This window comes from Ciona intestinalis, chromosome 12 (genome assembly GCF_000224145.3).
Source record: "Ciona intestinalis chromosome 12, KH, whole genome shotgun sequence".
Lineage (NCBI taxonomy): Eukaryota > Metazoa > Chordata > Ascidiacea > Phlebobranchia > Cionidae > Ciona > Ciona intestinalis.
Genome location: NC_020177.2, coordinates 4,806,798 through 4,833,983, shown reverse-complemented (window position 1 = coordinate 4,833,983; position 27,186 = coordinate 4,806,798). Strand labels below are relative to the sequence as shown.

The window sequence follows — 27,186 nt, the reverse complement described above, 5'->3', positions numbered from 1 at the left end:
CAAATGTTTAGCTTATTTCTAATGGCGTCGTTTAGCGCGGATTTTGGGTTAGATTTTGCGTTGTGTTGAATCACGGTGTAATCAATCTCGCCCACCTAATATACGCACTGAGTACCACGCCATGGCGTGATATATAGAGCATCGTAAAGGGAATAAATATTTTACAAAAAAACTGCAAAACATGAATGAATTTCAAAATGTACAGATTGAATAAAAGAATGAAACTTTTCATGGCGGGGCAAAAACAGTCTTTATAATACAGGTGTACTATTTCTATGACCAATTTAATTTTACGCACACTTCCTTCGAATAGATTAATTAAACCTTTGCAACCTATACTGCTGTGGTTCGCCTTTGGTTCTTAGCATGTTATAACGACTGTTGTTTTGCTGACAATTTCTTTCTCATTACTGTTAACTTTAAATGAACTTTGTTATTGTATTTGAAGGTACAAAAATACGTAATGTTAGATATAGCCTATTGTAAAAACAGACACAATTTCCTGTTAAGCCAATATTACTCATTTTTCAATAGGATTACCTTTTAAGCACTTTGTATTTCGTGGGTAGAATCACATTTATAACTGTTATTCAAGTTATTATTTCTTCGCATTTGTATAATTTTGATACAATACCTCACGAAAGGAAATTCTCATAACCTATACATCGTATATGTGTTTTTACACAATAATAAAAAAAAACAGCTAATCCAGTGCAGCACTTAATTTTTAATGGGATTTTGTAAACCACAAATTTTACAACCACACACTTTCACTTTTTGGCTAATTGGCGGGTCGCTAAAAATAGATTTGATTTTCTCTTTCATATTCTGGCCGAGATAAATAACCGAGATTAAAATTCCGCAAAATTTGTTTTTGTTTTCAGTTTACTTGAGAAGAAAATCCTTTCAATTAACCGTCGCATGTTTTGTGGTTTATAGCATTATGTAACTTGCAAACGCGTGTTTATTGCACGAATTCATAACTTTGCAGTCAAAAAGTCTGTATAATACTGTGGGGTAAGATGAAAACCGTTAGCCCCTAATTTCCCATATTTCCTAATCGTGTTTTAAACAAATAACAATGCGCTTTTAGCTTCGTGAGGATACGAGTATATAACTCTGTAAATATTTTTTGTTTACCACCAAATATGAAGATAAAAGTGAATGAAACATTGACTGTTTTATTGCACCCTGCTATATCACGTATTTAAATATCAAACACTGAGGTAAGACTGCGGTTTCCTCGCATAAAGTTCTTCCAAGCTTTTACGGAAGTCGCGATTTTAGCCGTGACTTTTATCACAGCTCAGAACCTCTTTAGAAACCCTACCGCAATGGTAATGGGAAACCCAAGCCTAAAACACAAGTTTGCTTGTGTGGCATCGGCGTGGTGGTGTATGGCCTAACCCTTGCAGAATATAATATAATCATGTTCCTGTTGCGGTATATAGAGGCGTGTATGTATAAACCCTTTAATTTGACCGTTTCATGTAATTGTAAGTAATTAAGAGGTAATTTGCACTGTATGGGCAAACCGAATTGGACAACTCTGCCCTAAATCCCAAATCTCCTGGTGACACCTCACCCATATAGAATACAATGCATTATGCGGAGCTGTGGTTTTTATGAACCTGTAACCGCGAAAATCATTTCTATCTCGATAATATTATATTATTCTACGCTGACAGCCCCAGGCGGGTTAACGTAATAATTCGATATGAAACACCAATGTGACGTCATACACAAGGAGTATTACCACCGACACGGATGCGGCGTTTTCTATTGTTCTCGAACAAAAGCGGTATTATGATTTGCAAGTGATGTCATGGTGTCAACGATTTATCGCGATCTCGAAAGGTCTTCAATGGGTGACGTCATTTTTATATGACATCATGTGAAGTGATGAATAGCGATCGTAAGAATTATGGCCTTATGTTTCAGAAATAGCTTATTAATGTACTTAACCTTTTGCAGGCTCTCTATTATTGGGAACATTTGCAGCACTATGTGTCAACCATTCGACAGTTTTGATTGAAAAGCTTAAACATTCGTCTTTCCCAGACACCATGGTGGCAACGTGAAATGCCACCACTAGGCATAGATATGTAGTAAATACCTATTTCACGACTTTGTGGATATAGTAGGTTGGGGTAAGAGGGTTTTTATTCCATTTTCATCATAACATTTGGTAGCAAACAAAGAATATTTATATAGTTATTTAACCGCATCCTCACGACTCTAAAAGAGAGCTTCATATTTGTCAAAAACACGATAAAACAATATGAGATATTATGTTCTTATAACTACATTACCCTACACTTACAGTATTTTGAAACAGCTAGGTTAAAAACGATCTGAAAAACTTATATATATTTATTTAAGTAAACGGCTAATTCAAACGTAAAACCACCTTGGCGTTACTCGCCGTAAGACCGTTATAGAAAATACGCCTAAAATTAAATGTTCTGCATATAATACACGTAAGTTGTATATAATACGCAAAATTTACTTAATAATACACATAAGTTGCTATCATGTATAACATAGAATACACAGTTGTCAGCAAACACAGATTAGGCTTTAGATTATAATCTTATTAAATTTCCTAACGACGTGAATTTGAATATTATATGAGCGAATGTTTAAAAATAAACTGACATTTATAGAAGTAGAAACATTAGTTATGCGATAAATGAATAGCTCACAATGACTTTGTATTTTCTTTGCAAATGTTTGCAGATTAGATTACATTATATCTTGATTATTTTGCATTAATAACCAGAGTGGATTTATCCTGATGGAAGTCTATATACGTCGAAACGTGGGCGTATGACGTCATTTTTATACCCAGTGGTCACTAATAGGTTGTCCAAATTATCAGCCCTATATAAAAAAGCCATATAGTAGGTTGGGGGAAGATGGGACACCTTTTCACTCGATTTTCTCCTCAATTTTGTAGTAAACAAACATTCAACGATTTTTTTTATAAAACTGTATCCTCACGGCTCTCATAGACCGTTGTTAACTGTTTAAAACACGATCAGAATATTTGGTTATTATGTGTTAAAGGTGTCCCATCTTCCCCCACCCTACTATACATAAAAAATCCCTCCTCCCCCCAAAAAGTTTATGGTACCTCGTAAGCTGGCACGGGGTGTATGAACACCCGTGTTATAACGACTGTCGTTTTCCGGCCACGCGAGTATAAAGTTAGTTACATTCATTCATTTAACAGCCACGTTTTGTTACCAATTCTCTTTCCTATATTCTATCCTAAGCGTGTTAAAACGACTGTCGTTTTGTTGTTAATTCCCATTTATTTACTGTTTCAATTAATATGACTCTTTATTTAAAAGGTTAAAAAAATATGTTATTTTATTTAAAAGTGCAACCTGTTTTCATATTGAAGTTTTATCAGGAAATTAATCTCCACCGTAAATTTGCATTGGGTGTGAAACCACCTCGCCGGATTGACACTTACGGAAGATTAGATTAATTCGTCGTAACCAAACTTGTACCGCAAGATGGTTAGTGATGATGGGGAACTGAAATTCAAATGAAATCGACGCCGCATGTGTCTACGTCACGAAACTCGGGGCGAGAAGAAGGTTCTACACTGCCATAAATACGAGGACGAGTTAGTAGGTTGTTAGATTGATTTGAAGCAACGAGTAGTCAGTACTTTACTGTGGGGATTGCTGGAAGCTTGCTATCTGCAAAAGAAGAGCTTTGGTTCTTTACTGAGTCGTTTTTTCTATGTTTAACGGCGTGTATCTCTGAAAAGGGTTTGATTTCAATAGTTCTGAATACTTTGTAGTTTAATATGTGATTGTAATACTGCAAGAAGATGTATAGCTTATGTTCTTAGTAGAGTTTAAAGTTACAAAGTATAAGAAACACGAATGTTCCCTTTGTCGTTAAACGATTTAATTTTGCACTGATATAACGTGAAGGCTTCATTTTTGCAGATATTTAAACGTTAAACATGATTGTTAGGTGTAGATTAATCGCCGCTGTTCTATGCATCGTTGTACAAGTGTCGCAAGCCATGGACGTAAGTATTGTGATGTGTTTTATTTACTGCGAGTTCAATGCTTTACGATTCGGGGTCTTTTACCTGTAGAATTGAGTCAGCATTAACAAAAAAGTTAATATTAGGTTAATCTAAAGTGATGCCTGTTGCTGTTTTATAGACATGGTGGGATGGATAATAATTCTGCACTTTTTCGCACAAAATTTGATTATAACGACTCGTGCGCGAGTTGCAATATGTCGTGCGCAAACAGTGTAGCACATTATACAAATAATAACCCATATTTCCTAATCGTATTTTTACCAATTAACAGCAATCTTTTAGAGTTTTATAGAATGTTGTTAATGGTAATATGGCATGTTATAAGCCGCTTAATTAAAAGTTTAAACTCGTCAATTTAACTGTAAATGCGCTGTAACATTAAAGCTAGGATTTACTCAAGTAGACCAGGGCTTTCCAAATTGGGAGAAAACAAACTTTAGGGGTGACCGAGAGTTCACCAAGTTTACAAATGGTACTGCATATATTATAGTTAGACTAATAATCGTGAAAAGGTCGCAGAAAATTTGATAAGATTAAAAGGGGTTGCGAGAGAAAAGGTTTGGGAAATGTGCTATAAACCGTTTAATAAAACATTTCCGGACGAAGCCCAATTTTAGCCTTGATTTGCACCACAGAAAATCCCATACGTTGTTTTTAATTAGTGAAATTCTCGCGGCACACCATCGTAAAAAACACAGATGTTATTAATCACAATTTTGCGGCACACCACCGTACATAACACACAGTTTGGGAAATACGAGTTTCCGGCTCCAAAGCCGTTAAAGTTCATTGATAAAACTGTGGAAATGTCGTGACGGTGAAATATCACGAGAAGTTATTAAAGTTAGGCGTCAATTAAGTGAGACGTAATTATGGATTGAACACATGCCAGTTACCGGTCACTCCCAAGTTATATATCATAAACTTAATGTCAATCACGTTATTATATAGAACATACATTTTATTTACATGTTTGGTCGCGGTAAAGAACGAAGTATTAATTTAATCTCATTTTGATATATGCCTGGCCTATTAGAATCCTGGGAAACGGCATAACAATAATTGGTTTATAGTAGCATGGGGTAAGATGGGTACCATTAGCACATAATACAACGTTTGATAATCCCCGATTCAAAGTATTAAACTACGGAAACAGCGAAACAGTGGCCACTACAATATATTGTTATATTTTCACAACTTTATTGCTTTAACAAAACTTGCGGTTGTTATAATAATATTTGTATCTGTTTATTGCATTAACCATCATATTAATCAGTTTCAAACCGTCTGATATTACCCGCCAGTGTTTAAAGCTGCAGACGTGGAAGAAATGCGCAGCTTACTTAAGTTTACATATAAGCATATCTGCGACCTTAATCGGTTTATATTTAAGTTCAATTTGCAGTCCGTGCAAAGAATCAATTTGTTGCAAACTGCGGGTGTAATGGTTAGGGTTAAAAAGCCAAAGATTCGGTTTTGATAAAAAATCTCACATCACCGCGCCTTAAACAAGGAGATGAAATTGTAGCCAAGATTACTCAAAACATCAACGCTTATCATTCACACGCCCTATGGTTAACAGACGTATAATTCCTACATGATAAATCTTAGGTTATCTTATATTTTGACACGGGAGAGATAATACAAGACCTCAGTGGTAAATGTCGTCATTAAATTCAAGTCACGTTTTCTAGGAATAGAAATTCTCGCTCGTAGTTTGTGTTTTAAACGCGCAACGAAAGTAAAATGTCAAGACAGCCACAGTATTTACACCTCAGCACAATAACAATAAACAGATGGTAAAAGATTAGACGATCCGGAATAACACACCGGATTTAAGCGATTTTAAGCAGAACGATAGATCCCATTTGTGCGTCTCTGATATACAAATCACAACAACGACAACCATCCCCTTCGTGCGCTTCTTATTAACAGGATTAGATGCCACGCCGGTGGTTTAGGTTTAAACAACTCCTGACATAAGCTGATGATCCTATAGTTACGTCATTTTTACATAGTTTCATACACGTATACAACATATACATCTCAAGACCAAACCTTGTATATTTTGTATATACGTGTATGTAATGTGAAAAATAATCACCCACAAAGCTACATACGTGGTAACTTGTAAGCTTACATGAGTTGTATGAAACAGAACCACCATGTTATAACGGCAGTTGTTGCCCAAGTTACATTTATTCAAATAATAACTTCAACTTTATTTCTTCAGTTGGCAACCATGGTTGAGATATTGCGTCAACGAACTTTAAACAACAACGTCAATAACCAAACACAAGGTCCAACGATTCAACCGAGTGACGTAAACCAGTTATCTGAATACTTGTTACCTGGAGGTGACTTGGAAGATATGATCGACCCAGAGGTGACTCACAACTCCCATAATTTCATGTGTAGATTATTACTATGGCTCGGTTTGCAAGTAATAGGGTATTTTGATACTTTAAGTGGGACGCAATGTATGAATGCATCACTTGTGTAAAAGTGGTAATATAACGGATTTTGTAAACTTAGCATGCAGTTTGTATGAACTATATCTTTATTTTTCACAACTTAAATCGCGAGACATCCTGTTGTGTGGCTCATGTTTCGGGTATAACTCGCTATACATTACGAAATTAACGGCTGACAAAATCATTGCCCCGGTATTTATATTTACATTAACAACAAAATAATTTATGGAAAATTTCGAAAGATTTTAGAAATGTTTTCCGTTATCTTAATGACATCTGACTCACAGGACGTACCTGTACAAGTGAGACTCGTCATTCCGCCTGGAGATCTTGGTTTCTCATCTAACGAGCTGAGGTTTGGCTTATCAGTGAGAAAGTCCGCTTCATCAAGGTCGAGCGAGTGGGGAGAGTTCAGCTGTTGCAGGTAATTCGGATTTGGTGATTTACTCACTACTGTAATATCATACCGGGTACGCGCCGGTACTGAAGAAACGTATACTCACGCGTGGTGGGGTAACGACAGTCCTTCTAACACGAATGTTCTGTTTCATACACCGCGTGCCGCTTATAAGTTACCACGTTTGTAACTTTGAAAAATTGATAAAAATATTGTCTTCTTGGTCCGAAGTTATAGAATATGCTGTAAATAACAATATTGTTTTCCCAGGCAAGGGTTAAACCTCCAGAGTCGTGAACGAATGGTTTCTGATCGTGTTATGGAGTTAGATAAACGACAGTGCTCGGATAATTACTGTGAATGTGAGTATATCTAAAACAGATTTGTTAAGGCCTTGATATTATGATTTATATACGGGTCGTTACAATTAGATATTAGATACGGTTAGTTGTATTGTAATTGAATTATGTCAGTAGTTCTAATGTTGTCGTCTACCGGCTTAACAAAGTTATATACGGTATAGGACTTTCAAACTTTTTACCAAGCGCTGCTTTTACCCCTGATATAAAGTGTTAAATTATGATCGTTCGTCGTAGCAGTATTTTTTAGAAAAACAAAAAGACACACACGGCCACAATGGTGGCTGCAGCGAGCCTCGAATCTGTAATCTATGGGTCATAGAGATGCCGCACTAACTAGTGTGTCACAACGGTGTCTGGCAATCTTGCACAAAAACCTGTCCAAAAGTTTTCATAAACTATTGTTTTAGTAAAATGTATGGCTAAAACGATGTTGTTGTTACAGCATGTTTTGACGATCGTCCAACATGCAGACTGTTCAAGACGCAGATACGAGCTTGCCACCCTAGTTCAAGTTACAGACCGTAAGTTTACGAGAATATAAAAAATAATGCGGTTTATGACGTCATAATTAATCAATGTTACGTAACACAGGTTCATGAGCAGACATTGCCCTGAGACTTGCGATATGTGCTCTGCAACAACAACAACAGCAGAGACAACAACTGTTAACACAGAAGAAACCACAACTGAAGGTATAATGGACGGGCTTAGGTTGCAAAATTCAATAATTTACAAAATGACCAAATTACGGTTGCTGTATGTAATGGAACCGTTTAAATACCACAAAATAAGTAGTTTAGAGTAGAATGTCTATGTTTTCATTTTCTTTTTCACATTGGTAGTAAACAAACAATATTTGTATATAATAACCGTATTCTCACGACTCCGAAATACAGTTTTTGATTGTTAAAAAACAACAGTGGGTATTGTGGGCTAACGGTATCCATCTTACCCCACAATACTATATATATACCAATACCATTGATTTATACAAAACGTTTAGACTTAGTTTTAATTGATGAAAATCCCTCGAATTTACTTTTTAAGGAGGAGAAAAATAAAACACAATATTCCTAAAAGTAAGTAACGCCCAAGAATAACCTGCAAAATCTACAAAGTTGCAAAACTTGTCCTATAACCTGAAGGTTAAATAAACACTGTTTCCGTAAGCCGTCCTTCGTTGCAAAACCCCTACACAAGATCACCTGATAAGAACGACGCTTGTTTTGCAACAGATGTAGCGAATAACTCGAGAAAAACAGAATATTTACTAGATCATCTGATATACAGTCCAGTAAACTGTTGTTTCTCTGTCCTAACAGCAACTGCAGACCCAAACCTTGTGCGAGTAAATATCCACTATAATGACGTCACAGCACCCCATTTATACATGTACAGTGCGTCACAATCACGACCAAGATCACCATGGAAACCAGTTTCTAGAAGCTCTTACGTAGGCGAAGTGACGTCATTTCAAATATATTCAAGGTGATTATGACGTTCCAGTATTTTTGTGACACAAATTACTTCGATTGGTATGTAGTAATGTAAGGGACAAATACCGCGAAAAATATCTGCAAGCTGTTTGCAATTTATTCGCGGTTTTCCAAGTTTTAACAACCCATTAATTTTGCTCTATTTGACAGTAAACACAACGTTTAAATATTTATAAGGTTATATTAAACAGGCGAACCGGGGCATATAACACACCGTTTTACTTCTGCAAGGCGAGACATGGTTCAACTTATAAGTGGATGATACGGAAAGCTCCTTGTGCTAGCGGTAGGTTATATATACACGTGATATTTAAAAGATTTGCTGTAATATATATAATAGGGGTGGGGGAAGATAGGACCTCTTTCATTTTTTTTTCTTGTCCCATTTGGCAGCAAACAAAAACATTCGAGGAAATATTTTCCCACGACTCCCATAGACCGCTGTTAATTGTTTAAAACACGATCAGGATATTTGGATATTATGTGTTAAAGGTGTCCCATCTTTACCCGCCCTACTATATAGTATGCTATAATTCTAAATAATATTTCATTAATTGCATTAAAAAACATTGTATTTTGTGGTAAGAAATCTAGGACTTTGCCCCTGTAAAATAAAATTCATATATTTTTAAATACCATAATTTTTAAGGCTGGAGCCTTGATTTGAAGTTATATGCATCTTCAACTCGTCAACCAAACTCACAACGGTTGTTCATCGCTAACCGTGGTCGTGGGCCTTGGACTTCACGTATCTCACAGCTGACCCCTTGCTGTGGTTATACAAGCGCTGTATGGACGATATATGTGCCAAGTAAGTTGGCTTAGTGGTTGGCGATTGCATTGTAAGATACTTTGGATTTCGGCCCAGACTTGGCCCGTTACCATAGCACGTTCAACAATTGGTACTAATATATTCTTGGACAGGAAACGTATGACATATATTGCTCCAACTAATTAGTTACTAATAGGTCGTATAGCACCCTGGGTTTTATAGCAAACTCTGTAACGAGGAAAAGTTTGGCATCAATCTCGGGTAATTTATTGTACCCTCCAACAGAACGCTATTAACTGTTAAAAGCAGGAAATGTGGGATATTATGTGCCTAACTGTATAAATGTGGGATATTATGTGCCTAACATCATAGCCCAAACAATTATATCTCAATAACGATGTATATTTGACCACAGGATCCTCAAGCGAACCTTCCACTTCAGCTCCAACCACCACCACCACAGCTGAACCAACAGCGACATCACGTGCCGATCAACCAAGGACAGCTTACGAGAGGGAATGTCTTACGTATCATAACTTCTATAGGTGAGAATGCGACGTTTAATGGCTTGTGTGACAATACTTCACTTTTGAATCCTTTGGAGGGATAGTAAGACACACTTTCTCTGTGGTTCACATTTTCAGCTTTACAGATAAACACCCACAAAGTTACATTCGCGGTAACTGTGTATGAAACATAACACCCATGTTATATGGTTACTTCCCATCTCTCTACGATGTTGTATATTGCTCCAACCTTCGTTACCTTGACCATAGAGACAAAGTAAAGTAATTCAATATTCCATTCAACTTGATTAACCCTGACTCTGTAATTACTGATGATCGTGGTACGCCTTTTTTCAATCTTGATTGACCGAACAGATAAAATAAGGGCATCCAGTCATTCAAATTGTCTAATCATGACTCTGTTACCACACAGAGCAATCCACAACTTGCCTAGTTTTACTTGGGACACAAGTTTAGCAGTTACAGCGCAACGTTGGGCGGACCATCTTGTTGAATCGGCTCCTAACCATCCGTTCATGACCAAACGTAACGTTCAGCGGACCCCACATTGGCCGCACTCGGTGGTAAGTTGGTATTGATATTATTAAATTACCTATTTAAAAACGGTAACACTTTCATAAAAATACCACACACGTAAAAAAACGGTAATAAATGAAAATTAAACACTTGCTATCACTTGTTGTAACCTCCACAACTTTAACTTATTACACAAAAAAATCACACAAGCAACCAATCGTTTAGCAAGAATTTATTTGGTGCAATTTTCTATGAGTGGTGTTGGGTCTACAACACGTTTTAAAAACTTTCCCTTCCTTGCAACAGAGTGGAACAAGAAATAGAGATCGAGGCGTTGGTGAGAACATTGCATGGGATTTCTCAGTGGATGGGAGCCCTGCCAAGGAATCTGTGTTAAGGTGGTATGCTGAGGTGTTTGATTACAACAGGGAGAACCCAACACTAACTACTCAAGGCGTGCCAGTTGGTGAGTATTTGGGATGCTATGTTTAAGTATGCTGTTATATTAGTAGTTAGTATAAGCTTATTGATCCTTTGTGTTAAGGTGTGGCAACACACGCACACACGATGCATTCATACACACACTAAATATTGAGTTATAATATGGGTGTAGCCTGCTCCTGTATATTCACAGCCGAGTTAATCAAGTTTTACATGGTTATTATTCAAGGGTTTGTGGTTTCTTCCATTTCTATACGGAAATAACTTACACCATTTCATTACATTACATAATATACCATAAAATAAGAAAGAAAATCAAAATCAGCATCATAATACTTCGCTTACTTCAGGACACTACACACAAATGCTTTGGAGAAGTACACGAAGTGTCGGTTGTGCGGTCGCTGTTCGTTTGGTAAGAAGAGGGGGTCGTACTTACAAGACAACATACGCCGTATCTCACTACAATCCGGGTGGTAACTTCAAGTATACGACAAATGCAAGAACTATAAGAAGTTACCTTGAAAATGTACCGGATCCAAGAGAAAGTAAGAGTTTTGTATACGTTTGTTATCTCTTCACTTATTTTACTAAGACCGTGTTAACTACAAAGTAACAAAGTAACGGAATTACCAGCAAAACGGTCGTTGTTATAATAAGTAATGACATAACGTCGCTGTAAACGAGTTTACAGAGATAAAACACATTTGGTGTAATTTATGACGAACCTTTAGTAAATGGCAATTATAATGCATTGAACAAACGTAACTTATTTATCCTCCCTAAACGTGGCAATGGCAGTCGTTATTACTCGACTACTCAATATATTGTATACCCGGGGGCTTGATGTATAATAAAGTGGGTAAATTTTAATGTTTGAGATCGTGATTCAGTAGCTATTTAAAGGTTTTTAATATTACTTCAAGCACGCTTTTATAAAAAACGATCACCACTATGTCTAACAACTTGTTGTAGGAACAAATGTTTGGCCTAAAATTAGAAATAAGGTTCGTCAAGTTACGTTCATGGTATGAGTTAGGGGTTAAACTGTTCCGGTCGTATATTGGTTTACATTACCTTTGGTCGTGACCTCTTTATTTGTATTCAACACAGTTGTCAGGGCAGGCTATATTTTTTCTAAATATTTATATCTTCATGTTATCTAACGATCTTTATCACAAGGTACATGCATGAGCCCTGCAGCTTGTTCGGGCGGTGATCGTTGCATGGGATTCGACTCTGAGGTGACGTGTGGATGTCAACCATACAGATATCGTGGAAACACCAGGTAAACATAAATGTTTTACACGTCAGATATATTGGTATACACAAGTATGGCTGAAGTACACGTCAACACAACATAGACTCGTTACTTTCCGTCTTTTTGCTAATTAAGAATTTCGTAATTATGTTCTAACGCCTTCCGAAAATTTACATTACACGTTAAGTGTCGATCCTTTTGCACATGTACTCGTTTGGTATACCGTTCAAAATAACTGTGATGTTTTCTGTGAATCTGATCCTGATAATCTCCCCCTCTCGTGGCATAATACTAGGATACACCAACTTCTATTAAATATTCACAAGCAAAAATCGGGTCCGATTAATGGTTTATCAAAGAAATATATATTCCGACTCGGTTTTTGTTATAGTTGTATATTTAGTAGCATTCGGTGTATTCTAGTATTATGCATCGAGAATTGTTCAGGAGAATGGGTGCGAGATCAAGGCCAGATTCACGAAAAGAACCGCAGTTATTTCGACGTGTATGCAAATTGAATACTCGTGTGATTATATCAAGAAATACTTGTAGTGTAAATGTCTTTTTGTATCTAAACACAACAACAAAATCCTGAATCCCAAAAAACGTAAAGACGGGAAGTAGCACCAGTCGTCAAAACACGCCATGGATAAAATCACACAACACAGCTAATAAGTAATTCGTGCTAAGAATCCACACCGCGGGTAAAGTTAATGTGTATAAAGTTATTGGTTTACATATGGTGGTTTTACCAAGTAATTTGTAGTTTATATCCAGTGGGTTGGGAAATTCGCTGTGGGTTGACTATATGCGTCATGTATACACGACTGTTTCTGCAAAGCTTCCGTATCTAATATGTATCTATATACGGATGCGGTGTCCTGAATGCGGTGTAATTTAGAAACTAGGTTTGGCTTAGATAGCGGTTTGTAAACCAGAGATTTAGAAACACTGTATTTGCGTTCTTTTCAATGAATGCGGATACACGTTAGTATTTCGTGGGTTAAATGGAACAGCTTATGATACCAAAGTGTTTGCTAATTGTGCGTATGTCTCGCTAAAGACCTCACCCTTATTATATAATCTGTATAAATAAGTGTCTGTAAACTGCCACAGTGGGATCTAAGTGGCAGCACTCTGGGTGTTTGGGTATAATAAATCTACATCCCAGGTCCCAGGTGTGCCTCACTGAGGACCTCACCCTTAGAATACAAACTCTATTATTAAGTGTCTATATATGAGCTGTCCCGGTGACGTTTAAACGGTAGCATTTTCGCGTTGTACACAAAACAAAAATGTGTTAAAAATGCCACTTTATTTAATGTCGTTTATATTACAGACGGCAACCAGTATGCCAAGGTTCGGGTGGCTGCATGGTTCGTTGTAAGAAACAAACAGGAAGGTTCCCTGGCATATGGAGAGGGGAGTGCCAGGGTGAAAGCTCATGTAAATGTTCCTTGATCCCCGTGAACAACGTCATTGGTGCAATATGCGTCTGATACCTCATTATATCAAATGCCACGATGGCCTTTACATTTATTTACTTGCGATGCTTTCAACGCATGAGGGGCTGGGTCGATGTCACAGCAAGGACGTTGTCTTTGTTTTAATTTTATTTGATTCTCATAATTTTAAACTCTATACACATTTACCGGTTTAAAAATTCCGGGCTTAAAACTCCCATATTTGGGATTCCCGATCGTTTATTTTACTATGTTGTTACAACTCTACTATTTTAAAATTTTCGTTTTACTTTGAGATTTTACATTAGTAATATAGTAGGTTGGGGTAAAGCGGTCCATGTTTTCATTCTCTTATAGCATTCTATTTGGCAGTAAACAAAGAATATTCACGGAAATATAAAAACCGTATCCTGACACCTCTAAAGAAGCTTTGTTAATTGTTAAAAACCGTAATAAAAATATGGAACAATATGTGCTAATGGTCTTACCCCGGCCTACTTTATGCTAAACTCCCTATTTTATTCAAAGGCACATCTACACCAACAATATTTATCCTCGCGTGTGTTTGATTCTTATTGAGTTCTTATTTCTTTATTGTGTTCACTTTTTTCACCTTGTATTTATATTTACTCCAGAATACAATGTATACGGATTATTTGACATGCTTTTACTTTGCTTCATATACCCTCACGGATTGCAAAACAGATAATTTTGCGTAAAACGATACTGGTTTATTGTTAAAGTTAGGAGATGTTGTGTACAGCGAGAACCCCAGAGCACTGGCGTCGTAAGCATAAGATATCGGGTTCGGTTCTCGATAGTACCACATTTGCAGTCGTGTATGTCAATGATGGGTTACTCAAAACCATCTATATGCAGAAAATACAGAAAACGCTGGCAAAGTTTCATACGTGGCATCTTGTAGGCCGGGCTGGAGGTGTATGATAAAGAACACCCGTACAACGACTGTCTTTTCCACGCTATGATGGTAAGTTATATCTTCAAAAGCAAACATATGGTTGTGTATCAAGACACTAATGTTATAAATTTTAGATTGTCCCGCCACGCGAGGATGAATAATTTGCATTTAACCAATGGCGCAATCAAAAGATAAAGTTTGCAGAAATGCAAGCCTAGAACCCTACAGGCAATTGTTGTTGCAATCAATTAAACCTGCGGCTGTGGAAAAGCGTTGATTGCTAAGACGAGGATGTGTCCAAGTCTCGCTGTGCTTGTGAAACAACAGTTTGTACCAGTAGTGTTGAGAAGCGGTTATAGTGGTTGGTATATAACGTTGTAATTGAGAGAAGGTAGGTAACTGTTCGCAAGTTTATAACATAATATTAAGGTTACATAATGCGCGCTATGGCATTTTAACATATTTAAACCTTGTAAATGTAAAATGTTAAGATTATTTTACTCAATGCACTTTGCATAGCAATGTTTCAACTACATATTTAGATATGCAGTACTGATATAGGCAACACGACTATTAAGGGGTCGAAACGTCGGTATGCAAAGAACTTTGCAACAGCTTCGAATTTTGCAGCGCACTGGTATAATAACTGCTTTAGGCTCAGTATAAATAACGTTTATAATTTCCTGGTATAATTAGTCGGTCATATAACTGGAATCTATTATTAACAGCAAAGCCGATAGCCGATTTCCCATCACGTTGTTAATTCCGTTATCACTTATTCTTAGTAGCGAGAATTTATTTTATAAATGAAATTGCAGAAACACGTGATAGTCTGGCATGCGCTCGTGACATTCATGCACGAATGTGACGTCATAAACGTGACAATCGAGGTTTATTGGGGTAATAATGAACACGGTGTTTCTTAGTGGCGGAATAAACGTGCACGTCTTTTATTACCCGCGTAGTCCATCACGTTCACGTTTCTTGTTTAAAAAAAGCGGCTCGCTGATCCGCCTGCTCTCCGTTTCCGACAGATACTTTAATAAATGTAGGGTAAACGTTCAAACGTTTATAACCCGGATGTTCCGTTTCATACACCCCGTGCCAGCTTATACGAGTTACCATGTGCGTAACTTTGTGGGTGATTGTCCATTGGGTTGGAGCAATTCCCGTCAAGTGTTTTGCTCAAAACGCTTACACCATCAGTGGTGGTAGCATTGAGTTTTGAACCTAGTATCATGAATCAACGTCGCTTTTTACGTATCAAAGCATTCTAACAATATAGTATATTCCACTATGTTATTTAGGTTTGTTTGCGCCACTATGATAACAATGTTTAATAAGGTCTTCACATATTCGTAAAAATGCATCCATTAAATCAGATATACACGTCTTGTGCTCGGAAGATAGATTGAGGTATAATAGATATAGACATAATATGCGAACCAGGTGTCGTATTCCCTATCCACCATTGGACTCGAACCCGGGACCCTCGACGTCGTGTTTTTAACACTTTTAATGACCATATATTCCCTATGATAGTTTAAAGGATAGCAGCTATATAACTATCCGGTTTCATTCCCCAGATGTCGTACCCCCCGCCGAACTACAGTCCTTACCCCGTACCCCCCATGACGTCTCAACCACAAGTTATCTACCAACCACAAGCAACAGGTAACTTGGATTATCGATAATATTTCATTTACTGTGAAAGAAAAAATAGTTAGTCGTGATAGAAAAATAGTTGGACGCGGTAACTCAGTGGTTAGCGTTAGGCGGTTGTAGGTTGTGGTACCCTAGCCAGAGTTGGCTCATTACTTTTGACACCGAATATCAAATTTTTTTAACACCGAAGAGAAGGGAATTCGTTTAAAATCAACAAGCGTAAAATCATCTTCAGAAACCATCATCCAAGTTCTAAAACAAATTCATCTTATTTCCACTCCACAGCTCCTGCCCCTGTCATTGTAACCCAACCAACACCCCAGAATACGTTCATAGTAAACAATAACAACAACAACAACAACAACAACGCCACAAAACCGGATCAAACCGGTCCTAACTTGCCCGGGAACCGGTTTAAGCTGCCAGCTAATATGTGGTCTTCGTCTTTGGTGGATTGCTTTCTTGATATACCAAGTTGTAAGTATTTTATCAATGCTGCCACAATTGTTGGCGTATGTGTCTTTGGCCAAGCACTTAACTGCAATTGCTCCAACCTAGTGGTCACTAATCATTTGTTAATAATATTGGCAGTAAAGAAAAAATCTTCGCACAGAAAGTAACATACGTGGTAACTTGTAACCGGTCGTAAGGTGTATGGAACAGAACACCGTGTTATAACGACTGTCGTTGCCCCGCCACGCAAGAATATAAGTAAGTTACTTACGTGGTAACTTGTAAGCGAGCATGGGGTGTATAAACAATTTGAAAGGGCTGTCGTTGGCACACCATGCGAGAATAACAAAGTAACATTCAATGTTTCATTCATTTTGTTGCAGGCTGTCTTGGTTTATTCTGCACACGATGTCTTGCGTGTTGGGTTGCTTCACGTTACAACGAAACCTGTTGTTTAGGTTGGTGTGGAGCTCCTACTCTGGTGGCATTGCGTACGAAGATAAGGGCAGACCACGATATACAGGTGGCTCTACCATACATGTGTAATGCTGTGGTGTAGCACTTAGTTTATTGACACTGTTGTCCCGGACCAAACCACCGTTATCAAACGTAACACATGTATGCATAACACTGGAATGGTTTCCAACTTTTATAGGGATACCTTAAGAGTTCTGATCGCGCTGACTTTAGTTGTATTTAAATGTGAACGGTTTAGTCATGCATGTGATAGCCATAGTCGTCAAGGCTTATATATAAATGTTTTGGGTCTCAGGAACAATTTTGTAATTTTTAGACGCAAAACTTTTTCTGTTATTACATAACATGATCATTATTGTGATTCCTTGCAGGGTTCCATTTGCCATGACTGCACATGTATGGTGTGTTGCGAACCCTTAGTCTTATGCCAAATGCACCGAGAACTCAACAGACAGGGATACATGTAAACCAAGTACTTTTCATTTTCTTGAAAAAGATTTATATTTTTTCTCGGTTAATAAATTTATTCTCCTAAAACTTGCGGTCTTTTCGTAACTTTCGCGGGCTCTGGATATGTGTAAATTGCTCCCTCAAACGTTGTTCGGGCGACAGGTACGCCGAGATAGTGTCATGATCAACTGTTATCATATAAACACCTAATAACGTCGCCACGTTAACTGCAACGTTCCGGGTATTGCCGAAATTTTGCCATATAGCCTGGGGAACCCTTTTAACGGTTTTACTGAGAATAAACTGTGAATCATAGCTATGAGGTGGAGCAAAGATATAACACGTCTTGTTATAGAGTGTATTACGGTGTCGTTTAGGTGTCAAGGTATTAGTGGAAAGATTGTATTTTTTAACGTCAAAACAGCGTAAGCGGTTAAGTACTGCTTCATATAAGTTCGTGACAGGTGGTTTACGATAACGATATTTGTAGCAAAACTAGATAATGGATTTACGTCACATTATGGTTGTGGTGTTACTAGGTATGAACGTGATGCTACAAGGGAACGCAATTCAACAGGTAAACATGCACGTGCGAATTTAATGGCATATTAGAACAAGCAGTAAAGTGGGAGAAGACGGGACATCTTTATAATATCCAAAAATCCTGATATTGTTTTAAACAGTTAACAACAGTCTATGGAAGTCGTGGGGATGCGGTTTTATAAATCTTTGAATGTTCTTTCTTTACTACCAAATGGGAGGAGAAAATAGAATGAAAATGTGTCCCATCTTCCCCACCCCACTATATGTTGTAATAGGCCACGATATGGTTTGTACAAGTAAAGTCTTGTATTTATTTCTGTATTACAACGATTACAATGGGTTTTAAGTTTGGCACACTATGATTTGTGAACATTTTTACCTTCGACGGGCACGCCGACGTGGCTTAGTGTAGCGCTTGCCTCTAAACTATAGGATACCAGTTCGAGGCTCGTCACTGCCACTATTGTCGGCGTGATTACTAATAGGTTGTCTACTTTGACAGTTAAACAAAAAAAAACAAAAATCACAATGTTACATACGAGGTAACTCGTTAGTGGACACAAGGTGTATGAAATAGAACACCCGTGTTATAACGACAGTCCTTGCATCGCCACGCGGGAATAACCAAGTTACATTTATTCCAATTTATGTAATTTCACTTCACATGCACAACCGGTGATTGCAGAGCGACGAAAACAGTCTTTTCGCTTTTGAGATGATAGAGAACATCGTTGACATAGAAGAGCAAACCGAACGATTGCATCCGGACTCGAAGGACCAGGTAAGAACGGTGTTGGGTAATGGGATTGGGCGCTTGCATCAATACTGGTAGGCGTATGCGTCTTTGGGCAGTCACCGAGCGGACATTGGTACAATCCAGTTGCCATAAATAAGTTGTAGCACCCCCCATACATGTTGGGTTACCCAGGTAATTAGTGGACTTAAAAGTAATATAGTGCCGTATTACACAGTACTGGCTGTATTGGTATGTCGTATATAGTGGGGTGGGGGAAGGCGGGACACCTTTAGCACATAATATCCAAATATCCTAATGCGTTTTAAACAATTAATAACGGTCTATGGAAACCGTAAGGATAAGGTTTTTACACAACTATCATATAATGGTCGAGCAGACAGAGCGAAATATTTAAAATTTAATTGCCGACAAAGTAATGATTTTTACTGCCAGCAAAAGAGGGAAACCCCCAGTTACGTATATTTTTTTCAAAACAGGGTCCAACAAATTCGAGTGTTTCAGTGAGGAAACAAGCGCTCCCTAATTCGTCATGGAGCAGATATTCTTGCTGCAGGTATGCTTATGTATTGTTTTATATATAGTATAATAATTATAATATTTGCTCTAAACATAGCATGAACACGTTTTACATATTAGCTAACTTGGTGGTTGTCTTGTTGATTTTTTTTTCATACCAACGTTTGTGGTGCTATTCCTTATTAAGCTTGCACAGAACTGCTTAATAAATTAATATTGTTTTTTCACAATGGAAGCAAGTATTGCCTATATGCATACAAATACAGCTTTCTGCCCAGCAGAGGATAAATAAGTTACATCCATTCATTCGACTTAATAACTGTAGGAGCTAGGGTTTAGCTCGAACGCGGCTGCAGTTTTAGCCGTATAAGGAATAAGCGACTGATGTCTATAACTTAATTAATGCTCTCCACTTGATGAATATATACAGATGTATTGACGATAACGCAAATCATAAACGATAGCCAGATTCCAACAATAACCAAAATAACAGCCACAGCAACCAGATAGAGCCAAAAAGATCCACAGAGACAGAGAGCCAGAGAGAGAGATTAAAAAACAGTTATGTTCAGTCGCTTATTCAAATAGAATATTGTTAATAGCTGAACACATAATAACTAAATCTTAAACAGTTACGCTAAATTGCGATGCTAACAGAACCATGCAAGAACCTATACTGAAACGCAGACTAGAGAGACGGCGTTCGCATAACGAAGACAGGAGAAAGGCAATAAATAAGCCAGTCAGACGGTGGCGCTAGACAGTCAGTAAAATAGTAATTGTTGGAGTTAACAATAACTATTTTTAACTTAAGTTGGTGTTGACTGTTAACTTGTGTTTATTTAACAGACGAGAAGTTAATTTCCAAATCAAAGAACGTCGTATTTCAAGAAGGTCAAGGGAAATTAAGACTGGATCATGTAACTGGAATTATTGTCCAAGTAAATATAAGTTTGATGTTTGTAATATGCCCTGTACAAACAGAGGTTCATTTGTTGCCCAAGACCTGATCATTAGCGCAAAAACACCAACAACCTCTAGTTGATTCCCCACAAAGTAAAATGCTTTGTAACTCGTAAGCTGGCACGAGGTGTGTGAAACACCTGTGTTATAACGACTGTGGTTTTCCTGCCATGGGAGGATAAAATAAGTTACATTCATTCAATTAGGCCCAATAATCAAGCTGTAAGAAACACGGTTGTTATAACGACTGTCGTTTTCCGGCCAGGCAAGGATAAACAATTACATTCATTTATTCATTCACTTTTATTTTGTTGGTTTTGTGTTTTAGCCCTTACAACTATAAATCCAAGTCATTAAACCAGCAACCAACCCCCTTAATATTTGCAGCTTGTGTTGACAGTTCAAGTGAATGCCAAACACACAGTTTGGATAAATGCTCTCAAACTTCTCCATGGTTTACGTAAGTGATTCATTACTTGATAAAGTTTATATATCTTGATTGAGTAGTAAGTATGGAGAATATGGTACGGTACAGCTAATAACTATGAAGTGATTAGCGCATGCCTCTAGTCGAGAGTTACAGGCCTATTATTACATTACATAAAAGTCACCAAAAAACAATCACCAACAGTTACATACGTGTAAGTGGTCACAAGGTTTATAAAACAAAACACCCTGTTACAACTAACAGTACCCTGCCATATATCGCATTGTGATTATTTCCTTGACAGGTTCATGGCAGTAAGATGTCCACGAAGATGTTCAATTTGTCGCAGACCGCAAGTTTGTAAGTACCCTATGTTACCATACATATCTTACTAAACTAATGAACTAAAGATTTTAAATATTAACGAATAACCCAAAGAGGCAATGCATTAGTGTATGGTAAACTCGGTTAATTCTTTGCCAGACCACAGTTGCTGAACATATCTGATAAAAATTTTGATAATATATAGAAACCAAAAAGGCATTAATTCTGGTTAATGACAAATCTCTAGCACAATATTTCTTTGAAATTTTCCAATAGAACTATATTACATTACAGCATCCACAAGTACCACAGTGAACACCAACCTGGTTTGGATACGAAAATATTACCGAAGCTCCAACCCACGCTTGTACATGTTCGCTGACACCAGCCTATCTATAAGAAACACTGATTGGAGACTTTTAACTTCGGAACAAAGAATATATTTGTATCGCAGGTCAGTGAATAAATGAATGAATGAATTTGAATAAATGTGATAACTTTATTTATAGTTGTTGAATACGGATCATGGTTTATAAGCCTATATATAAAGGTACAGGTATTAAAATCTTTTATAAATACCGATTCTTACGTTCAAAGCACTTTTAAGTTTAAATACTGCCCACTTTTGATATATGAATAGATTTTAGAAAGAAAAATCACCCAAAAAATCTAATAAAGTTATAGTTTTTGTGTTTACCTAACACTTTGTTGGATGAAATGAAAAACAATATTATGTTTCAGGCCTAATGGTCAGTATAGAACAGGAATCTACTTTTGCAAAACTCGGCATACCGGTCGATATTACAAGTGGATGGTTAGAAGACAACCATGTAGACCAGGTAACTTATGTTTCTACTAACTAGGGTTTTTGGAATACTAGATCTTCTCTTGCGGTCTTGCCTAAGTCCCAGGACTCCTGAGCCTTCTTGCTGCAGAACCTACCCCAAAATAATAAAAGTTATACTTCCTAAGTTCTATTTACTAAGCTACAGCAACAAATAATAAAACCGTTTTACAAGGGACCTTTTTTACTACTTTTTATATTTCTTTTATATATTTTTTATTTTAAGGTTGGACATTGGACTTCAAGTATTACGCTGCATCAAGAACCCAACAAAATTCGCAAACAATATACGTTGGTACATTAGGAAGGCCGCCATGGTCCTCTAATATATCACCATCTGATGTGAGACGGACATCATATTCTCGTGCTTTCTTTAGAGCATATGCACCAACCAATAATTTAATTCAAGGTGAAATCTATGGCTGGTTTATTAATTTAATTCCTAATATTTCAAATGGAAAACATATTATAAATATTGTAATAATTTCTGTTTAGTTTCAACTTTCAATATATATTTGTGATAATGCGGAAAAATGTTAACTTAAGTTTTAAACAGTACTATACTGTTGTAACTTTTTTCATCTATTTTTTACCATCTTTTCTTGCATTAATAATTTGCAAAGCAGTCATAAGTTATGTTTATTGCAAATAGTACAATGTTGATAGTGTGTTTAATTTCATGTTAACTCCAGAACAACCAGCCCCACAAAGAGACGCACCACGCACTCAGTTCCAAAGGGAATGTCTTGCAAGTCATAATTATTTTAGGTAAGATATTATTATTAAATAATTCTATATAGGTGAGGTCATACAGTGGGGCAGAGGATCCGCTAAAATGTCGACCAAACTTGTCTTATTCCATCTAAATAATGTGTTGATTTTTTAACTTGGTGTAACACAAACCCTGTTAAAACTTGAATGTTATAAATAAAGAATGAATGTAACGGATTTATTCTTGCATGGCGGGCAGTGGCGGTCTTTATGACACAGATATTTTGTTTCATACATTTATACCAAAACCTTTACCTTTATGTGACTTCATCTATGGAGAAAATGACACTAGAACTTCTTACTTATTAAGCATGTTATAGTTAAGCCATAGAGCCATGACTCTATGTTGGTTTAAATAAGCCTTTACTTCCAGATCAATACATGGCTCCCCACCATTAGAATGGGATTGGCAACTACAGAGAACAGCACAAACGTGGGCAAATGTTTTGATGAGTATTTCACCCAGGGGACCAAGGAAACCAAACCGACATCATCACATTTATAAAACAGCAGTGCAGTGGCCACATTCTAATGTAAGTAGGCAGGGCAGAGCATTCTGTTTCTATTCTATATGGGTGAGATCTTTAAGGACCTGGGATTTAGGCCAGATTTGGCCCATTACTCCAATACCTCTGTGTGTACAAAAGTAATGTACTTGTGAACGTAAAGTCCATTAGCATAGAGCACACAAGACAATTTGGTCGGCACATTGGATAGAGCACTTGTCTCGTAACTGGAGGATACACGACTTAATGCTACCATCGTTGGTGTGTATGACTTAGGGAAAAACACTAAATGACAATTGCTTCAACTCAGTGGTCACTAATGAACTGTTCAAATAGTCAGCCGAGGAAAAAAAAACACTCACCTACAAAGTAACACAAGTACTAACTTTTAAGCGGACACGAAGTTTATGAAACAGATCACCTGTGTTATAACGACTGTCTTTGGCCCTCTATTCCAAGATGAATAAGTTACATACGTTCAATCGCGTTTGCTCAATAGTTATAAAAAAATATATTTATCTCCCTTTAAATGACAAATTTTACAGCAAGGATCAAGGTATCGGCACAGAAGGGTTGGAGAAAATATTATTTCTATGGTTGACCGAGCCCCACTGTCCGGTAACGTTTCATCTCTACATTTCTACATGGAGCAGTTTGATTATAACAAGTCTCATCCACGAACCAGCGTGTCGGGACGACCTGTTGGTAATATATATGATAGTGGGGAAAGATGGGACAAAAGTATAGGGGGAATATGAGACACCTTTTAATTCTCTTTTCTCATCCCATTTAGTAGTATATAATAATAATAATAATAATAACTTTTATTTGTCTTTTCGATTACGGTAGTAAAGATTTAGAAATATTTTAATCGAAAAGACAGGATATAGCGACCAAACCACAGTTGTTAAAACACGCTTACAGTTAAAAACATATTTACATTTAATTGGAAGAAAAAAGACATTTATTTTAATTAAGTTAAACTTCTAATAGAAACAAAAGTGTGCATAAAGATTAGTAGTAAACTTAGAACATTCAAAAAATTCTAATACCGTATTCTCAGGACTCCCATAGACCGTTGTTAATTATTTAAAACATTATCAAGATACTTAAATATTATGTGTTAAAGGTGTCCCATCTTTCTATCTTTATTCTTTACCCACCCTACTGTATAACTTATTTCATTGATATAAGTATCAGAGAGAATTTCTAGCAATTGTTTGTTTTGTGATCTTAAAGGAACAATGTTTATTCTGTTAACCAGTGAGACATCTTCAGGGTTTACCATCATTTGCCTACTTTACAGTTTGATCTTAAGATTAAGGTTTAATATTACCACCATTGTTGATATCTCTCTAATGCTGGTTGTTTAAATCACCCACAAAGTTACGTTCGTGGTAAGGCATAAGCGAGCACAAAATTTATGAAACAGAACACCCATGTTATAACCATCTTTACGTTAAAAACTTAAATTTTCTCATTTGCTTCACAGGCCATTACACAATGATGATTTGGAAAGACATAACTCATATAGGGTGTTCGTATGCGTTACGTACATTACATTCACCTGGGTTCGGCAACTATGTTGTCATGTATGTTGTAATACATTATGGACCTGGTGGGAATGTAGCATCGAGTGAAGAGGAAGTATTAAGTACATACAATGAACAAGTACCCGATCCGCATACAGGTATCAGATGAGCCTATAGTGTCAATTAGTTAAAAGTGACTTAAATAGGACGTCGAAACATCGGTCAGCAAAATTCTTGCCGAAAGAGCCAAACCACAAGTATAATATGCCTGACAGAAACATATATATATGTATGTGTTGTAACATCTTGGTGTTCAAACTTTCACACTGCTCTATGTCTAGCTGCCTCTAATCTGGGTAACTTGTAGTTGATTATACTTTTTAAACTCATGAAAATACGCTACATTTTGGCACCAGATGAGCAGCTAAAAGAATATTTACATTATGCCTGTTGCCTGGTAGCAGAAGTAACAAAACACCAATATAAAGTTCTTGATATACTCAAGCAAATGTGAAAGCCTTTATTCCTTATCTATAAAACCCCTGGTTAGCTATTTCCTAGCAGTTGTGTCTTATTGGAAATTGTCTTCATTTCACAATTGATTGGTTTCAAATGGACATTTTTCGAAGACCTATTTTGCTACCATATGGCATACACCAATATAACATGTATTAAATCTTCAGGCACTTGTAGAAGTCCTTCCACGTGTGATGTATACGACACTTGCATGGGATTCAATGAACGTATGACGTGTTCATGTCAACGCAACGCAACAAACTCGTAAGTGGATTTAAAATTAACTTTGGTTTATATTGTGGGGAAGATAGAATGCATTTTCATAACTGCATGCTCACGACTCCCATAGACCGATGTTCATTGTTTAAAACATGTTTTATGGTTATGATTATCGGTATTTAAGTCTGAAAGAAATTTTCTAACAGTTTTTTTTTTATTTGTAAATGTAAAGGAACCAATGTTTTGTTTGCAATAAGAGAAGTTTTTGACAGTATATGCTGTTAAATACCTTGTAAGGACAAATACACCAACAATGGTAGCAGCGTCGAGGCTTGAACTTGTATTTGGCAACTATGTTTCTGTTTTACATTTAAATTTGGCTACCATTATGGCGCATGTATTCTTAGGACAAGAGGATTAACTTTCAATACTAAAACCCGCTCACAAATGGGTTCTCTAGATAGTCAGCCATACAGAATAAGTAAACTAGAGATTAATGTTGTGTTATTTAGGTACAAGTGTAGTTAGGCTACAGACAAATCAAAATATAGGAGATAGTTCTATTTCTATATGGGTGACTTTTATGGCGCGCCCTGGGAACTGAGATGTATGAAAAACCCCACACCCAGGGTGTTACCTCAACAGGTGTTAAAGGCTGTCAAGTTAGACAAATACCAGTCAGTTACTGAAGTTATGTTTATTATTTATAGATATGGTCGGCCAATATGTAGGGGCAGAGGTGGCTGCATGGTCAGGTGTAAGAAGCCAACAAATTGGTTGCATGAAAACTGGAGGTTTTTATGCAGAGGGGAACAACAGTGTGAATGTAACATGAACATTAGGAATGGAAAAGCTGGAGCTTTCTGTCAATGATATATCACTAATTCAATATATAGTAGGGTGGGGGAAGATACGCCACCTTTCACTCTATTTTCTCGTCCCATTTAATAGTAAACATAGAACATTCAAGGAATTATAAAACCGTATCTTCACGACTTCCACAAACCATTGTTAATTGTTTAAAATACTATCAGGATATTTGGATATTATGTGATAAAAGTGTCCCATCTTCCCCCATCCTACTAAACATTAAAGAGTATTGTCATTGAAAAATTATCTTAATTTCATTTTATTGCTTCTGCTAACTCTAGTCCTTTCTTTAATTTTGGGTAAAATGTAATGATATACGGTTTTATAAATAAACAAATGTTTGCGATTTATAAGAAAACATATTATAAGTTAACCCATGCCTTAATACTGTGGGTGTTTCTCTTTAACCCCAACAAGATGTTTAAAGAAGTTTTTAAAGTCAATAAAACAGCTTGGGCACCTAATAATGTGGTGATTTATTCTTGCCCATATGTAATATATGGATGAGTGACAATCAATACAATGTAACCAGGGATTCCTAATTAGATAATTGGACTTCACTTTGTGGTGGTTTTCATCAGCGGTTAGTTAGGTTAGTCATAGCAACTAATTGTATCCATTGTGTGCGAATGTATTGTTAACATTCCTCA

At 36.8% G+C, this 27,186-nt stretch overlaps 3 protein-coding genes and 1 long non-coding RNA gene across 7 annotated transcripts; 3 read left to right on the top strand and 1 right to left on the bottom strand.

The window, feature by feature from the left end:
- Positions 1–20,133, bottom strand: LOC113474743. The gene is made up of 4 exons (XR_003396428.1): positions 19,885–20,133; positions 7,966–7,970; positions 7,473–7,479; positions 1–11 (listed from the first exon to the last, which is right to left on the bottom strand). It is a non-coding gene; the product is annotated as an uncharacterized LOC113474743 (long non-coding RNA).
- LOC100182344 lies at positions 3,948–14,433 on the top strand. The gene is made up of 15 exons (XM_009862306.3): positions 3,948–4,054; positions 6,309–6,461; positions 6,837–6,973; positions 7,217–7,308; positions 7,751–7,829; positions 7,900–8,000; positions 8,631–8,796; positions 8,996–9,090; positions 9,454–9,615; positions 9,992–10,121; positions 10,516–10,666; positions 10,926–11,085; positions 11,411–11,608; positions 12,243–12,348; positions 13,661–14,433. Exons 1-15 carry the CDS (start codon positions 3,986–3,988, stop codon positions 13,818–13,820), a joined length of 1,959 nt encoding a protein of 652 aa, XP_009860608.2. The 5' UTR covers positions 3,948–3,985; the 3' UTR covers positions 13,821–14,433.
- LOC100187105 (cornifelin homolog B-like) lies at positions 14,990–17,835 on the top strand. 3 transcript variants are annotated; one of them, XM_002127345.5, is made up of 5 exons: positions 14,990–15,094; positions 16,290–16,377; positions 16,654–16,845; positions 17,205–17,344; positions 17,670–17,835. In XM_002127345.5, exons 2-5 carry the CDS (start codon positions 16,290–16,292, stop codon positions 17,763–17,765), a joined length of 516 nt encoding a protein of 171 aa, XP_002127381.1. In that variant the 5' UTR covers positions 14,990–15,094; the 3' UTR covers positions 17,766–17,835. The 3 variants fall into 3 exon arrangements, with proteins under 3 accessions (XP_002127381.1, XP_009860537.1, XP_018670011.1); XM_009862235.3 differs by having other exon boundaries at positions 15,006–15,098; XM_018814466.2 differs by lacking the exon at positions 14,990–15,094 and adding an exon at positions 15,180–15,340.
- LOC100180010 lies at positions 18,172–26,998 on the top strand. Of its 2 annotated transcripts, none has more exons than XM_018814465.2 (15): positions 18,172–18,325; positions 18,977–19,072; positions 19,525–19,601; positions 20,414–20,505; positions 20,915–20,987; positions 21,259–21,314; positions 21,573–21,732; positions 22,020–22,117; positions 22,349–22,531; positions 22,815–22,890; positions 23,267–23,426; positions 23,945–24,104; positions 24,892–25,089; positions 25,615–25,711; positions 26,377–26,998. In XM_018814465.2, the coding sequence occupies exons 1-15, from the start codon at positions 18,251–18,253 to the stop codon at positions 26,537–26,539; spliced, it is 1,764 nt and encodes a 587-aa protein (XP_018670010.1). In that variant the 5' UTR covers positions 18,172–18,250; the 3' UTR covers positions 26,540–26,998. The 2 variants fall into 2 exon arrangements, with proteins under 2 accessions (XP_018670010.1, XP_002122720.3); XM_002122684.5 differs by having other exon boundaries at positions 18,188–18,319; positions 18,971–19,072.
- Positions 26,999–27,186: the final 188 nt, after the last annotated feature.